Genomic DNA, 19560 nt, shown 5'->3' on the forward strand with positions numbered 1-19560 from the left:
TTACATTTAAAGACGAAAGAACTAAAGAAAGATAATCTCTAAATGAATACCATTAAATATCACTTTACTTTCTAGCAGTTGCAAGTGTCTTGATTCTTTACAAATAAATTTTTTGGTTTAAAACATAAAGCGATTGAAAAGATCCTGATCGATAGCATACACTATCCCGGACACAAGAAGAATTCACTCGCACGCGTCGAATAATAACGCCGATTCTGCAAGTAAGAGCTCTAAAAGCCATAAAAGACATATTCTGGACGAATAAAGTGGCGTGCTTATCGGTAAGAGCAACCAAATTATTCTCGACCATCATCTGATGTTTTACCAATGAAAATATGTATTAAAAGTATAATAAATGTTTTATAATACTTTTTTACTTTCTTTATTAAGGCCATAATATATTATTTAATTTCATATCGCTTATTGGACATTAGTTGGACTGCGATTTATAATTTCGCATATCTTTAAATAAATATGAAGGAAGTAAGTAATAGGATACAAATATTCATATAAATTTTCTGTTTTATGCCTACATCTGAAATTTTATGAACAAATTCAAAGAAATTTGACAAACAAACTTACTAGGTCAGGATAAATAATTAATAATAAAATGAAAGTAAACCTAATATTTAGTTTAATTAAACTAATGTATATTTAAATAAATATTTATTTCCGTCCTATTGTTAATTTACTTATTTCTGGTTCCATAAATATAATTAGATAAACTATACATTCGATATATTATTGTTATTTATTTTTCATAATTAATAACTGTAAAAGTAAAATAAATGTGGAAATAAAATTTCATTCATGTAAAGTTATATATATCTATAATGACCGCTCATATAATAGATATTTATAAAGTATAAAATGTATGCAGATATTATAAATATTTTCAGATCATCATTGCAGATATTATAAACTATAATCAATAACATTGTTGTAAATTGAAATTGAAATATAATTTTAATTAAAAAATCAAAATTTAAAAAAAAAGAAATTTTAAATCTATTTAAAATCATATACTAGTTTTGCGTTATTAATTTTTGTTTTGCTTCGATTTAAGAATTAATAGAGTAACGTTCGGAATTATCCTGTTATCTTCTACGAGGAAAGCTTTTTGTTTTCTGAATATCATAAATTAGTTCAATACAACAAGATTTCGAGAATGTTTAATAATGTGTATTTTTCAACTTGCTTACATTTTATGTTTGTTTATTTTATTTTATAATTGACTTGATTGTTATGCTCTTAAATATAGAATATGTATATTCTCTTAAACTTATTAACTTAATTATTACTAAACTCTGAATGATTTATGTTATGATATTAAATGAAATTTTGAATTTTATATTATAATTTCTGAAATATAATTCTAAATTTCTTATTCTTATTCAATGTTTAATAATTTATGAACTGATTTTTTTATTTTTATATGAGCAATAAATTAAATTTCAACTTTCATTGCTTTAGTAAATATCCGCGAATTGCATGTACTTTTGTATAATATATAGACAATTTCATAGATATAAAAAAATATTAAATTATTTTTAATGCAACTTGAAGACTATATTTTTCGACAATTGATATAAATATATTATAATTGTCGAATTTAAGAATTTATATGTCATTTATCTCTGTATGTAACGACGTATTGCAATTTTAAACACACGCTCATACCTGTATTTCAGCAATACATGCGATTGTAATCACGGGTATATGCATATTTATATGCGCGTAATGCCCATGTACTCACCCACACATACAAATATATTTATGTACTAGAGTATGAATGGAGATACATAGGTATGAGGGTTTCCACAATAATGTAAGTGCGTATTACTTTTGCGTTGTGTTAAAAGTCATAATAAATCAAGAAAACTGTGAGATTTCATTTATATTATTAACTTTAGCAGTTTATTCGATTTTCTAATAGTTTAACTTTCAAACACGCAACATACGTGAAAATCATCTATGACTTATTCAAGACTATGTTAATATAGTGTTATATAATGTTAATATAATATGTATCTAATTTAGATTAGGAGAGATATTCCTTCCCTTTCGCCATTCTTTTATTATACGGTGTTACGAATGTTCCGATTTTATTTTCTTGTCGTTTTAGTAAATTGATATTATTCTTATTAGACGTTGGAGTGTATGGAGAAATCAGAACGGTTTGTATAGTCAAATATTATTGGCTACGACAATGTTAATAGCACGATAACAATAATAGAACGTTTAAGAAGTTTTAATAATCAATTTCGAGTTTCGGGAAGCGCCGAGTTTAGTGGAGTTTTGTTTAGAGTCTGGCTGTTAGGGTTTCACCGTCCATGCCAGAATACCCGCTCCCTTATCTAAGCGTACCACCTAAGTGTAGAAAAATATCAATATACGCGCGGGCACACGTTACGCAGCTTACCTACTTTCTCTAATGGTCACTTTTTCAACTACGGGCAAATTACTCTCATTCTTATTGCAAATACTTTTTGTGCCTTTTGTAAGTGGAAGGATAATTCCAAGAAGATGTGGCATAATCATCTTAATACCGGCAGAAAGTAGGTAAGACGTAGTACAGAAACGATTTGAAAGAAATAATTAGAGTATGTTAGTGGACAAAAATAAAAAAAATATTATTAATTTGTTTTATTATAAATGGGGTGGAGAGCGGGTACCGAGCTTGGCACTGCGGTGGTACGCAGTAACGGGGTGGCCTGACGTCACTAGGTTTGTTTTATATTATTTAATTGATTGTTCTTATAATTAAACAACGCTCGCTCTGTATACTATCTTGCTATTTTGTAAATTCAACCTCGACTCATGCAAGTCGTAAATTTCAATGCGCCACCACAATCAGCTCTAGTGACAAGGATAAGTTGTCCATGAGCGAATTAGTTTTGGTACTTTCTAAAAATTAATACGATAAAATTTAAAGTTATTTTAGAATTTGTGAGATCACACTAACTTTGTGAAATCCATTTATCCATTTTTAATAGTTTACATTTTAATGAATAATAATATTTTTCTTTATTTATAAATAATAACGTTTTTTGTCAGATAATATTTGAAAAAAATAATAGTTTATTAAAATTTTCATTAATTTTTACAAATTCTATTTATACGCTTCAATAAATTATCTATTATATATATAATTATCTACTCAACTTTCAATTTAGAGCTTGTTAAACAACATTTTTCTAAATATAGAAAATGACTTAACATTATTTTAAAAATATTACACTGTATTTTATTCAAAACTTATTTTCAACTGTTATTTTTCCACTTATTTTTTAGAAAGAAAAAATTGGAAAAGTTTACATATTTTTCATTGCATTATTTACAAAACAAAATTCAGATTTGAAAATTTTTAACTTCATTCAATCATTTTTGGCAATACGATTTAATTGTTATAGAAGCAATCTAAGTACCATCTGTATTATTTTTAATGGTTCATTCTATTATTATATAAAATATAAGGTGCATACTCGCTTATGCATTGACATACTTACACTGACGCTCGTAAGTAAGTTACTACTAAATTTGCTTAAAAGTGTTATTACAAAGTTATTAAAACAATAAAAAATTTATTAATGAAAGATGCATGACAATTTAAAAATAATTATTAAAAAGATAAATATTAAATGCTCCTGAATAAGTTTGGATACACTTCCGAGAAAATCTAATAATGATGAAACAATTAAAATAGATTACTAAAACATTATTAACTTGATTTAATTGATATAACATCATTAAAAATCAATGGAACTTCACTATTGCCTGAATATTGATAAAGTCCTTGATTGTGTATAATAATTTGCTGAAGAGAATAAATGTAAAATAAAATATTCAATAAATATCATGTATTATGAAAAGAATATAAGATAATAAATAATATCTTTACATATATGAATACGCATAAGCTTAAAATATTTTTCCTAATATTTTTTATATAATATTTTGTTTAATTATTTATTATAATATTATAAAATCTCATAAAAATTAATATAAGAAAAAATTTAATATTATGACATTAAGTTTTTTAAAATTTTAACTCCGTAAATTTGTGAATTTGACTGTAAAACCAATTATGTAAAATTCTGTATATTTTTGTTATGCATTTAAATTTACGAATCTTTTTATCTATTTAATCTATGCTATATTTTTATTCATAAGTAAATTAGCTGCTTCATTATTATAAAAATTTTTATATGATTAATAGTTTTTATATATATTCCGTTATTAAGCAGTTACGTATTTATTTTTTTTTTAACATTTTGTGATTGTTAAATTATATTTAAATATCAATATTTGATAGGTTCAATACAAACAAAATTCAATTAAAAAATGTGTATCTGCACTGATTTGTTCGTAATTCTGTTTCTATTTGTAAAGTACTCATTTTTATAATTTTTCGAATGTAACGAATTATAGTCATTATTTTTCAAACATGTAATCGAACTATGAATTAATACTAATAGTTGTACCGATATTTATCGCAGAAATTATTATCTTTTATCAAAGAATTGTAATTTCATTGTTAATGTATACTTACATATCTAATAATAATTTATTGTTATATATGTATATAATTTGTATAAAACAGAAATTACCTACTTTTCCAGCTTTAGTACTGATGACGTAATCGTGTAACAAGTATTTTATCTACTTTCTCATAAAAGCAATATAAGCGAAACAGCTAACATTTGTCGATGTGAGTTCATCGACTTTCTATAACTCTGTAGCGATCACCAAGCATGGATATAATGTTCTCCGATTCTTCGCTTATTTTCCTTAATCGCAAGAAAAGCTGATGCTATTCTTCTCTCCGTCCTTTATTATCTCACTTGCAAATCACTGCTGTACTGCACTAAAATGACCGGTGGACCGCATATTTACCGTTCAGAGCTATAGTACAGATGTACTCGACCCTTTTAGTTTTCCCTTTACTTGACCATTGAAAGGTATCAGCGAGGGAGAAATTTTTTAATATAATTATGCATTTAATCGAATAGAATTACGGTATGTAATGGAGCTACGTTTTTGTCACGAACAAAATCGTTTTATCTTTACATGTGAATTATATTTAATGTAAGTCTTATTGACAATTTATATGCTTCAATAAAATATTGATCGAATAATTTACAACAATAATATATATATTTAACAGTTAATTTAAATTTTCTTTTAAGATTTGAAGGTTTAGAGACTAGAATTTAACGTTTGGAATACAATTTAAAATTTTACTGTTTAATTTAACAAAATAATGGTATTTATAAATTTGTTGGCAAAATAAATATTAAATATAAAGTATTAAAATATATTAAAAAACTGTTAATAATTCAATATTTTTATGTAAATCTTTGAATTTATTGTTTGATTTTCAAGGGTGAAAAAAAATTTCTTTTATATTTGTAAACATTTTTTGATAGTAAAATTAATTAAAAATTACTAAATTTAACCGGGAGAATAAAATTAAATCTCATTATAATATTTTAGTAGTTTATTTCTGATTGTAATTTAAATGTCCTATTTCAGTAAGATTAATTACTACACCATCAAAGAAACATTAATATTCATACAATATTTGGATCTCATTAGTAGAATCAATATGTATTATGTCGATGATTTAAAAGGGTTAAATTATAAAAAGCAGCATTACAAAATTAAAGAAATAAACATTAAGTCAATACCTCTTCATTATTCTTGAATATTATTATAACATTAGAGTGGCGCATGATAACGATTTGTTGAGACTAACTGGGCTTTCATAAGTACTTATAGAACTTTATTTACGTACGATCTTGATAAACAAAGCTCGGGTGAATCTTTGAGCGAGCATTATTGTATAATTATGAGAATTAGCGTAGGGAGTTGCGAGGTCTGAGCAATGTCTTAAAGTCATAGCTCATCTTCAACACTTATCACGCTGATAACCTATATAAATTTATATATATATATATTTATATATATATATATATATATATATAATGCAGTAATCTAAGCTTAAGTTACTGTATACAGAGGTAATGTGGCTGAAAATAATTAGGTGAAAACTAATAGTGGAGGAAACGAGAAGTGGCTTACTTAGTTTTATATCTATTATTACATTTTTTGTTAATTTAATTTTTGCATAATTTGAACTTGTTATTTGAAATTTTTTTCAAGAGGTTTAGAAATACTTTTCGTTTCATTTCTAAGAATGATTGAAGTATGATTTTATGGATATTAATATGTTTGAAGTTAATGGAAATATGAATAAATAATTAAATAATATTTGTATCTAAACATTTTGTGAGATTTTATGAGAAACTAATCATCTGTAGTTCCATTTTCTCTGCATTTGTATATATTTTACTTTGAAATTCGAAACGAATCGCTCGATTAATAAACTCTACTAATTAGCAGTGGAAAATGTGTCTATGATTTTAAACCATGAAATAATTTAGTTTGAGAATCAAGCAATTCATAACTAAATAAAAAGATAATTCTACTTTCAGAAACGTTACCACTACATACAGAATATTTACCTATTTACATAATGAAAAGAAAGTATTTTTATATACATATATATAATACATGCATACATCCCTCCGCGCGCGCACACACGCGCAGATATATATATGCATGCGTGCGTGCGTGTTTGTACGTAAGTATACTTATATATCAAATATATTTATATGTATAAAAAATAATATTTTTTTACGTAGTTAAAAGTTAGTTACTAGCATAAAATCAAATAAATGCATGCATATTAACATAATATTTATATAGAAGAATTTTGAGATATTTTGAACAAATGCAAAGCAACACTATTAAAATAATTATTACTCTTTACTTAAAAAAAAAAAATTACTTTTTTACTATTAAAAAATCATAAATTAAAACAAATAGATTTTTTACAATAAAGTAAAAGTCATTTTACTTAGAATTAAAAAAGTACAAAAATGTGTCAATGCGAGGTAAGGTAATCAAGAATACTTAAATTAAAGAGAGGAATCAACTAGGTTAAAAATCAAATGAAATTCTGGTTGTTAACAATATTTATAAATGGTTCTTCATTTTTCTCAGCATTATGAGTAAGACATGTTGAAGGCATTCTGAAACATTCTAAACACTATAAATAACAAATTTATGTAAAAAATTCTTCGCCTTCTGTTAAAATATCTGTTCTTTAGTTGTCAAATTCATAAATTAATATAATTTATTAATAGGTTTGCATAATATCTTTATCATTCCAAAGTACACCATAGTTTTTCTTACTCGATAACTAATATGTAAGAATGCATAATGTTAAAAATATAACATTAATTCGCATTAACTAATTTAAATATTTTACATTTATTAATGAAGTTTAAGATTTTTAGCTTTTAATTTTGTAGTTGTCGCAGCAAGTTTTGACGGATTTCTCTATTCTACAATAAAATCAGACGAACAATACATATTTACCTGTTATACATGAGAATATCTGGTTTCCAGAGTTTACTTGGTGTTATTCGAAGGTCCTTTACGCCACCAAACTCAGATACGTTCCACTGAAGATTGTAATCTGTCCATTCCTAAAATAAATTATAACACTTTTAATATAATTTATAAATGAATTTCATGATGCTAATATATAAAGAAAAGCTAGTGAGAAAATATATTTTTGAGAAACGTTATGTTATAATGATTATATGAAAATTTCCATTCCTCATTCTAACTATTCAAGCGTTGTTCCTTTAATATCTGATTCATATTAAATCATGCTACATACGCAATGTAATAATAATTGTAGTATAATTTTTAACTTCAATTATATTTTTATTATAATAACATATATATTTTATTATATTTTTTCTATATTTTTTTTATCTGGCTATTAAATATTTAGTTCACAATCTAAGTATGGTTTATAAAGATATTAATTTCTTAATTAAGAAGATTTGAAATATACTTTGTTTATAGTGAACCAACCACAGTCATTTTTCTAACTTAAAGGGAAACACTTAATTTATACGAAGATAGTCATTTTTGCGGAATTTAAAATATTTATCTTCTATCATTAAAGAGTCATTATGTTTGAAGAATTAAAATAATTTAATATTTCAATACTAAGTAAATAAATAATTTTAATAATTACTATAAATTCATTTCATCAAATAAATACGTTTATTTGCTGAATTGGTATTATTATAGGACTATAGAATTATTTAATCAAAGCTTATTTACACTATAAACAATTTATTAGTTATTTTGTTTCTGATAATTTTTTTTTTTAATTGAATAGTTTAATTTGTGAATGGCATAAGATGTAAATAAATTAGGTATTTGTATAAAATGCTTTAATAAATATATTTATTTATACATATATGTAGAATATTTATAATAAGCTCAGCAATAGTGACAATAAAATGATACCAAACACATCAATTTCTCATTTTAAGGTCTTATACATATGGTTAGTTAAATTCAAGTAAATAAAATGAAGATTTTAAAAAGTTTTAACAATTAACCCAATTATTTTATATACGTTATACCTTATTTAAAAGCATTAATTTTCACAAACGATTAAGGTATTAAACATACAAATTATTGATATCATGTTTATAAAACTATTTTTTAACGAGTGTCCAATTGGATAAATCTTTAAGCAGATTATAAAATACAGAAAATAGAATGCACGTAGCAGCTTTTCATAAATTAAAAATCATATAGAATATACAACCTCAGCATAAACGCAGGTTAAATTATAACCGCTAATTTTAAACACGATGGCAACACTTGCTTATATCATTTAAATGCGAATGTCTACAATTATATGCGGATGAGCCATTTATGAAGCGTAATTATTAAAACGAAAGGTCGCTTTATCTAATAAAACATTAGTTATATTAAATTTTAAAATGATACACGCAGTCAGTATTTTTAGCAGGCATTGAAATTTCCAATTTTCCAATTTAATTAGTGCTAGCAATAAGAAATTAAAACTACAGTATTATTATAGTGACTTTGATAAATTATACTATTAAATATGGAATAAATTAATATTTTACAAATAAAAATTAGACAAAGTAAATGAATATATAAAATTTAAGTAAATAATTAACAAACTTATACTTCATGAACTATATTTTTGTCGAATAATTCAACTATATTTTCTTAAGATTCAAAATTTTATGGTAAATAATGTTTTATTTAATACTCTACTTTTAACATTTAATGCTATATTATATGCATATATATGTTATTATAATAAAAATATAATTGAAGTTAAAAATTATACTACAATTATTATTACATTGCGTATGTAGCATGATTTAATATGAATCAGATATTAAAGGAACAACGCTTGAATAGTTAGAATGAGGAATGGAAATTTTCATATAATCATTATAACATAACGTTTCTCAAATGAATATAAATTCTTTTACCATTAATAACAATATTATTTGAAATTGCAGAATGTATAAACGATCAGATCTTAGTATATATTGTATATATTGACTAATAGTTTTATTGTTTAACTTATTGAATTTCAGTATTTTGTTCTTGTTAAAGGAATAATAAACTGCACTAACCTCATATTTATATATTTAGAATAAATTATTTATAAATCATTTAACCTTATCATAATTAACTTGTAATTATATAGAAATACATAGTTTATTAATATTAATGAAAACGAATATTAACAAATTTATAAATAAATTTGTTTTTATATTACATTGATTTATATTACATTGGTTACATATTATTTTCGCTACTGTTTTGTTATTTATTTTTAAAAATAATTGTTATTTTCCAAATAATTCTTTAACTATATAATATATAAGATAGAAAAGTATTGTTTCTAATATTTAGAGTTTTTATAAAAAATAATAAATGTATCAAAATATTCCGAAAATATTGAATTTATGTTAGACTTAAATTGAATATTATAGAGATCGCAATTAAAAAATATGTAATTTTTGTTTAAGAACTATTAGTCCATATTAATAGTTTGTTCATATTTAATTAATGTCATTTGATGTATTCTGTATAAATTTTCGAATCTTGTTCGTGTAATGAATTAATCAGATTAATTAAATTTATTATAAGAATAATCTCCGAGTACTCTTCCATAAATTCATTACTGCTTATCTATGTTTGTAATTTATATATAAATATTATTGCCATATTAATAATTAATGAGAACTAAATTATAACTAATAGCTGATTTTGCTATATTTTAAGTACGGTAAATCAAAATAGAACATTTTCAAACAAGCTATAAAACGGAATCACAAATATTTTAAGTATATTTTGTGTTTCGTTAATATTTCAGCACTTAAGATCAAACTATAAACGAACCATAAACTTTTCTATTACTTTAGTCACATCTATTTCCATTTTCATACCACTTAAAAATGGTCAGATTAAAGTATTTATCCGTTTATAAACTTTCTGTTTAAATATCTAATGAAAACCTAAAATGTTTAAAAAGTAAAAAATACGGAAATGTTTTTATTTATCTACATAATCTAAAGGGACAATCAATAAAATCTAGATAATAGGATAAAAAGAACAGTCGAAATAGTTTGGAGTCATTTGGAATATCCGACACAGTTGTATTACTAATATAATTATTCCTTTGTACCATCGGAATCATTTACTATATCTATTTTTGGCAATCTTCAGTTTTATTACATTAACAACGATTATTTTTATAGACACGACGATAATTAATAATAATATGTTTTCAAATTTTATCAATAAAATAACTTAAATTTAATCATTTATTAAACTTTCTTATTTTCGATGGATTTATTAAATTCAAACTATAAAATAATATCTTAATTTGTTTCATTGAAAAACTAAATTAAAATAAAATATAATAGAACCATTTATTCGTAAATTTAAATATTCAAATAAATATAATCTAAGTAAGCATAATTTAAATATGTATTTAAGAGTTTAAGATGCTATCAATATTGACAATGAAACGTAGGTCGCATTCTATAATTTATGTTTATTAATAATCTCACATATGACTAGCATTATGAAACCTAGAAGAAATAAATAATACAATATTAATAAATAATATATTTTTAATTAAACGAATAAAACAAAGGAAACTTAACTTCTTATTAAAGAATATGTTTTAATTAAATAATAAAATCATTTAACATTAATTGTTCGAAAGTGATGTTATTTACAGGCTCGAACTTCCAGTGTTTCGAGAACTTTAATAATTTGCCGCCCGTTTTAGCAGATGCTTGAGTGAAAGTCAAGTGGAAGGGTTCTGTGGAAGGAACTTCTGTAATATATAATTTATTAACAATTACATTAACAAAAACAATATGCATGGTTCACTTTGTTGTAGTGGTGGCGATGTCGTTGCTGTTATCCACGTTAGCAAAAGATGTTGAATATTAGGTGTGTGCTGATGTTGTAAAGATCAGCATAAGTAATCGACCATGTTCATGAGATAAGCATGGGAAGATGGTAATTGTAATCAGTAGTGCTTAGCAGGAAGAGTAAACTATACTCAAAACGGAAGAGGATACTAAAGTCTCTGTGGTAGTTGTCACGCAAATCGTCCATACTCCAAAGAGAGTTGGGAGTATTAGAGAGCTAGTCACACGCAAGAACAATAATGATAAGCTTTCAAGTGCGGAAGGACTTGATACAATGTAATTATAGTCGACTATTTGATAAACTGCTATCTTCCCTTGACAATTGTAATTGAAACGGACTGGAAAAGTGACTCCGGCAAGAAGGCACTAAGAGACCGTATTGCATCACCATTGAGAGAGCGTATCGTCACTTTTGGTAGAGGTTTATATGAAACGTGGTTCGAGCGTGGATGACTAGCTTGTAATAATAATAAAATTAATATACCTTATGAACTACCGACAGGGAATGCTGAATGACTGCTAGGCTGACGCACTTTATTGATTACAATTTTCATGGCTTCACTGTTTTCTTGTTCTTGTTTTCTTTTCTTGCACTACAGAGTGTATGTTTTATTTGCACTTCTGGTGGGATAATTCACGCACTAGGCTGATTCCCAAGCATGCGGCTAAAATTCGTAATCGCAAGTTAAACTGATACTAGATGGATTTGAAAATGCACTGGTCTAATAACAGATGACCGATTGATACAGAATGAGACTATAAGCTTGTTGAATACGCGCACGAAAACCGAAGAAGGCTCGAGCGTTCCAGGGCGGTCCTGCTGAGGGTAGGCGGAGACCAGTCCCATGGCTTCTTCTGGTACAGGGTTCACTGTGGTCCGTTCACTGCGGTCGGGTCATGGCAAGAGGTTCGCAGCAAGAGAGCGAGGTACGCCGAGTGCTTGCTTTATATATCCACACGTATCTGTCCACCTTAAATATCCATTTGTATTTGTGATACTTTTATAAGTTGGTGAAACTTTTTATTTAAATTGAAAAATACCATAGATCATTCATAATAATGATTTTAATAACATATGAGGTTATATGTTTTAGAAAGTTTTTTGTTTATTACTTATATGGTTTTCGAATTATTTTTATTCCATTATACAAAAAATCTAATATTAAAACTATACTTTATTTCAAATAATTTATAATAATCAATTAAAACTATATTTTGCATTATATCATTATCTTCGGCATTATTTTACTGATACATATACTAAAAATCTTATGAAATACAATAAAGAAGCTCCAATTAATTGAATATATAATAATGCACCCTTTTTTAGTAGTACTAAGTCATACTAAGTTAGTACCACTACTTTATTCTTTTAATTATTATAAATACATATGCATTAAATATCACAATACGTAATAAATTTTAGAAGTTAAGAGTGTCGAACAAATTTTGATTTTTAATTTCAGTAAAATATAATAAATTTGATTAATTCAATGAAACTGTATACATAATGATTTTTGGTTTTAGTAAATAAAATAACTAATTTATTTATCGACAAAACTATATAAATATGATCTACATTATTTAATTTCATTATTCAAGTATTCAATATTGTTCGAAATTGTTTGATTTCTTGGCTCGAACTGCCAATGTTTCGATAGCTTTTATTTACTGCCCGCCCAAGCGGGTGCCTGGGATGTAGTTAAGTTGAAGGTCTCTAGAAATAAAGTATGCGCTTCTTCAATAAATATGGTTTATTTACAATTACATTATTGTTGTGTTAGATTTATCTGGTGGAAGGATTCAATCAATTTTTTTTTCAATTTACAATTCAATCAATCAATCACTATTTGTTTGAGAATAAGAGACTCCGTTTAGTAAGGCAATAAAATATCTCACAAGTAATGTCATGAAAATTGTATTTAAGACTTCAATATTTTCCTGCTCATAATTATTTGTACTAGTGTCATAAAACATCTGGAAAACTCTAGCGGAACGTGCTCATACTCCCAGTGCAGTAGAACCTAATGGGTTTACTGCCGCGAGAACCCCAAAGTAAATTCAGAACGAATATCAGATATGCGTGAAGCATTGAGTACAAATATTTACTGCAACCGAAAACCCGTACGTACTACACATGCAATGACCATACGTGCGCACTCGGCCTTTAAGACAATGCTTGCATTGTTCTTGGCTATGCCACATCTGGTCGATCGTATTGGAAAATTGACCACGCCCAAGCGGACCCTTCTTCTAGCCAAGTCCCAGAGAGGGATGAGGCAACCAAAGAGAGGTGACCAATGGAAAAGGCTCGCCACCTTCCGACACTTTCCCGATTAGCAAATTAGGAACTGAGTCCGGAAGGAAGTGGAAATGAAGGCGTGCATAATCTATTGTGCGACCCAAGATCAACCACTGATTGGTTAATTAATAAAGGAAGAAGGGATCCCAAGTGGAGCGGGATCAGTGAATCATTTTAAGAAGGGACTACGTAATGTACCCTCACTTACTCTTTCCAAATACTTCTTACAGTGAAGGATAAGTCACGACCAACTCTCACGGAGGAGGACCGGAGAGAGATGAGATTTAGCTAGCTGGGTTTTTAATAAGAAGTTCTTTCCACGATTGTGAATTAGTGTACAGTTGAATTGATCTCATCAAGACTGGATTGCGTGGGACCTGACCACTTGTGGTCTCACTTGGAGACAAGGAAGAACTGAAGAGTTGCAACATTGCAAGGGAACGAAATAACAAGCCACTGAAGAGAGACTGGAAAATCACGATACACTGCAAGTAAGTCCTTACAGCTAGTACTCATTCTTGATTTCTCGGCTTATGTAGAAGACGGACGGATAAAGTCCAACTACGGAAGCTTCCCGGACATACTCTTGAACAAGACCAGCTATAAACGCCACATTGGCTTCTCAATCCCTCCAACTGCAAGTTGTTCCAGCCACAGATGGCGCACAGCTTCGCATAACCTCCATTTCGGCTCTCTTACGACCGATATTTAGAGGCAACTACACATGTGTTAAGATAAACACAATAGCATTCCAGTGTTCGATCAGAGCACTACAATCATGATAACCTCTTAGCGATAATATTCAATAGATTATAACCTGCTTCATTCATAGTAAATATATTTCAACACCACAAGATTATCAAGAAATATAAAGTTCGTCTGTAATTCACCCTTTTGTAAATCAATTCAAATAAATAGAAATAATAAAGACATGTGTTAATTATTAATCAGTGCATTCACCCTTTACTTGCCCGGCAACCCCACATAACATCTAGTGGGTTTTATTGTTCTACGTTAATTATTGCACGTTTAATTTTTTGTTCTAAGTTAATTATTGGACGTTTGGCTGACGAGTCAAATTGTGGGATTATTTTCCGAACACTATTCAATCACGATGGGGCAGTTGCTTGGAATTGCTCCTGTGGTGAAAGATTTATCTACACGAGATGCTCTTTGACGATAATGATTTGTTGTTGATTTTGTAAGAATCAAAAACTGAGTGAATCTATACATAAGATGGTTCTAGAATAGTTGTGAGCTTCTTATGAGAAATGTTCTGGGGTGGGTGACGAGACATCTCGGCTCTAAAGGTTTGGAGTTGAGGATTGCCTCGATTTGAGCAAGCAAGGTGGTAAGCATTTCTAGAGTGAACAAGGTCTCTCCGATAGTACGTATCAGATGGTGTTTTACAGTTTTCACCACAGATTTCTCACTAGCCTCCTATATGAGGCGTTGCGGGTGGGTTGAATTCCAATTGATACCGACGGTGATATTCCTTGTCTCTCGAGAATTTTCTTAGAAGGTTCTGTAAGCAGCGACGGGTAGTGTTGAGAGTGATACCGAGGCTGTTGGCAGATATGTTTAGAGGAATCAGAACGATGTATTCTTGGTTATATCACGTGAATGAGTACTCTTAAAGTATTCTTCGTACTGCTCTTCTTCAGGTGTATACTTGTCAGCGTCGCTAATTATACTTTTTCCTGAATCCAAAACTTCGTCAGTAATTTTTGTAATGCATTCTCGTCATCCTGTTTTAATATACGATCTGCTGTGGACGTCGAAGTCCCTATGGAGTTGACAAGTAAGCACTAGCCATCCAATCCAATCTGCCCATCCATGGCTGCTCTAAGAATGATGTCTACTGGTCGAGGTGTAGGATTTTGCGGATCCGCCAATGTTAAATTTTACAAATGTAGCCAATCGTTTGAAGTTGGTTCCAACGAAGGAATCACTGATGTTAATGTCTTAAGAATGTGTGCTTGTATGGTGACTATGGAGTTCGACTGGATTGAACTGAGAGTGAGTGACACAACACCTTGTGTCTGAGTTATTTAAACTCCCCCAATTACATGAATGTGAAGGATTGAACTTTTCTAGAAATGTAGAGTTGTTACGTGAGGTTCTCGTTGACGAATGAAAGTTCAGAGTGTTCAGAATTAATTCCACTAATCCGGCTCGAAGAACCAAACGTGTAGAATTAACTAAGAAAACCACTAGATGTTGTGTGGGAAATGCGTGGGCAAGTGGACAGGTTAATGCACTGATTCAATAATTAACACATATAATTCTTATTGCTGTTTATTCCATTTACTTTTCAATTACTTTCAATTTTGGGATTATTAATCTTGTTGAAGTTATAAATCAACCTTTATGTTTCTCAATAATGATGTGGCGTTGTGGTATACTTCTATTGGAGAACTAGAGTGTCTGGGATCAGATTAAAAAACCTCCTTTAGATGTTGAGTGGAGGTGTTGCTGGCTAGTGGAAAGGACAGTGCAATTATTCAAGTCTACTTTTAATGTTTATCGTTGTTTCTTTTATTAAAAATATAATAATAATAAATAATTAATTAGGAAGTATATATAATTATATAATAGATTAAATATAAAGTTTCGTTTATTGTTACGTATTATGAATGTATTTCCTCCTTTATTGTATAATTAGTAAATGCTATCTTAACATACATTAAATTGTTGATATATGTGTTATGGTTTAGTGCCGCGCCTATGACACGTCGGTCTTTTCTGTAATATGCTTTAATATTATTATGCTTTAATGCCACGCCTTTGATACGTCGGTCTTATCTATGAGTTGCTTCAATATATTTTATGTTTCACTATTGTTTTATGGTCACTAATACGTTATTAGTAATTTTAGAATAAATGTCACTATTTCTTTCGTAGATTATTACTTAATTGATTATTGATTATATATATCGTTAAACTGTGGTTTCTGTAGATGGTTGATAATGTATAATGCGTTTTATAATGATTGTGTAATGGTTAATAGACTGAGGCAAACTGAGCTGCTGCGCGTGAAGCGCAGCCATTAAATATTATTGCACAATTTCTTAAACGCCGATGTTTGTTACCATGACGATGTTGGTCGTGACGTCAGCATGGCATAGCCTGAAAATTTCGTTACTAGTATTTTGTTTAAATAGCTGAATTGCGCATTCATACCTCTCCCACTTTTGACTTTTAATTTTTTAATCCGCAACACAGAGGGTGGTGAAATTCCTGATCCTCTGGACATACCGGGTGAGACAGTGATTTATTGTGGAAAGAGATAGGTTATAAAACTATTGTCAATTCTTGAACACTACAACTTAGGAGTTTATGACTATTTTTGTGCTCTGGAACGAACACTACAGTTCTTAACTGCGTTGTGATCTTAGCACGTGTTGCAGCTGCCTCTAAATAATAAGCCGTGTGAGTGAGCACGAGCCTAAGATAGAGGTTAGAGGAAATGCACGCCACTGAATGGCGCGAATTGCTGGTCTTGCGTAGTGAGCATGCACGAGAAAGTTCTGGACACTAACTGCTTGTTGATCTGTTTATGAATAGGCCATGAAGCGAAGAAGTAAACACTAATGCAGACTTACTTGACGTTGTAGTGTGATATTCCTTGTTTCTCCTCACGGGCATTAATGGGAAGCTTCCATGCACAAACTGCTTGCACTTGAAATTTCTTTGTCTCTCTTTACTGAGACGACGAGAATCTCATTCCTTGGGCTTATTCGCTTGACGAGATTATATGTATCTGTGGTCATGTATCACAGAAATGGAAGGCTATTTTACAAGACTCAACTGACCGATTTTTTCCCTGTTCCTCCATCTCGGGAATAGTTGTGACTTTTCGTTAGAATAAGTGTCGGTACATTCCATTTGTCTTTCTTAAATAGTTCACTGACCCGGTTTCACTATCAAATCAAAGCGCGACTTCGGGCGGCATGAATGATCATGCCCGCCTTCATTTCCACTTCCTTCCGGGTTTAGTCTTGAATATGCTAAAATCGGGAAAGTGTCTGAAGGGACGGGGGCGTCTACTATTCGCCTTCTCTCTCTTTTCTGGGACTTACCGATATGGGAGATCCTCTAGGAGCGCTGTCGATTGGCTAGTGAGATCGGTAGGATGCGGCGTAGTTGAGAACAATGTAAGCATTGTCATAAGATGCCGAATGCGCCCGTACGGCGATTGTCTGATGTCATACGTACTGGGGTTTTGGGTTGCAGTGAAAAGTAGGAAATGTTTTTTATGGTCAAGAGTTTTAGGTACATCTGGCACTTTCAATTGTTCTAGTACAAGTAGATTCGACGCGGTCGTGCCAGTAAACAGTTAAGTCAATAACGCGTCTGTTCGAGATTGACGCAGTTCCACGAATTTATGAAAAAGTGCGTCATATGTGCTGTACGGCGCACGGCACGCGCGCTCGGGCGAATGTTTATAAACAAAACTCGACAAGTCCGAGCAAGTTTTACAATCTGAAATATAATATACTATAAGATTACACAAAGGAAGAACGCCTACGATTCTTCTAGAAGCTTCATTTTCTAACGCCACAAAGAAGTTTTTGGTATGGCGATAAGCGACGGCACTGTTGTCGGCGTTGCATCTTGCTGCATTTATATTTAAGGGCAGCTCGTCATGTGGCGATGCTCATTGTAATCTTACATGGCGCTCACTAAACTGTAATTGCCGCTCAGTGTTTTAGTATATACTGCGACGACGACACGTGGCCATAAATTCGGCAGCCTAGTTAATAATATACGTGTGCATTATTAAAAGGAAATCGGCAGATTTAGTAGTGATTTATAGTGAAGCCAATGGAACAATAATCAAAGTGGACGTCAATTACGCAGCAACTAACACACCGTGTCTGCAGCTCACAAGATACATTTTTATATTGATAAATAAGCTAGTCACACCTCGCACAAGAATAGATCGGGTCTCTCTCGAACCAACTCTTCGACCCCGTACGGTCTTTCTCTCGGTCGAACCAACTCTTCGACCCCGTACAGGCCCATAAGAGTCGACTCAAGTGACGCAAATCGTCAAGCACATTGTGAAGGCCAGACAACAATATATTGAATAATCGACTATTAATACATTACATTAAGTCCTTCAAGAGCACGAAGACTTGTCATTAATTACTCTTGTGTGTGACTAGTCTTTCTACTACCCCCATAAATAATTAAAGATGCAATTGATTACTCAACAAGTTCCATTAAACATCTTACACCATATCAAGTATAGTTATTCCATATATCAAACATACTCGATTCAAACACCATCTTCTCATGCTACCTCATGAGCATGATTGACTGACTACATCAGGTGATACTACATCAGCATAACCTCAACTTCAAGATACACAGTCATATCCATAGAATCTACGATAATCAAGACTACAAGGACACACCCTCATTAATGCAATAGAATAATCTACTCTTTCCACAACATTGCAATATTATTATAATTATTAACAAATAATAAACGTTGTTTTACTAAAATACATATTTTTCAGCCTTTTCACTATTATTTCCTTTAAAGTTATCCTGCCCAGAGACTAATCCACCGAACTATTGAATTGGTAGTTCGAGCCATAAACTAAACCTTTAAAATCGAACAGTGTCAAACAATGAACGCATTGGCAACGCGAAGTAACTAGCATGACTAATTTTCGAGGTTTTTCAGATGTACTGACCTTCTTGCGTCTCCGACGTCAGTGAGAGGGTTTTTTCAAGCTTTATGATCGAGTTTAATGACATTCTAGCTTGATACAAAATGAGCAGAAATTTTACTGAATACTAACGACAATTTAATGATGTTGTTTTGCCAGATGTTTTATTGCATTGAAAAAGGTCTCGCAATCTCAAACA

The 19560-nt window shown here is 29.6% G+C and overlaps 1 protein-coding gene across 1 annotated transcript in view; it reads right to left on the bottom strand.

Annotated features, from left to right (window-relative positions):
• nAChRalpha6 (nicotinic acetylcholine receptor alpha6) overlaps window positions 1-19560 on the bottom strand; it is a 155405-nt gene that overhangs the window by 90583 nt on the left and 45262 nt on the right. The window contains exon 3 of the mRNA XM_011500466.1: window positions 7447-7556. Coding sequence (XP_011498768.1) covers window positions 7447-7556 — 110 coding nt within the window. The remainder of the gene's footprint in view (window positions 1-7446; window positions 7557-19560) is intronic.

The sequence above is a fragment of the Ceratosolen solmsi genome, unplaced genomic scaffold (genome assembly GCF_000503995.2).
Source record: "Ceratosolen solmsi marchali unplaced genomic scaffold, CerSol_1.0 scaffold10, whole genome shotgun sequence".
NCBI lineage: Eukaryota > Metazoa > Arthropoda > Insecta > Hymenoptera > Agaonidae > Ceratosolen > Ceratosolen solmsi.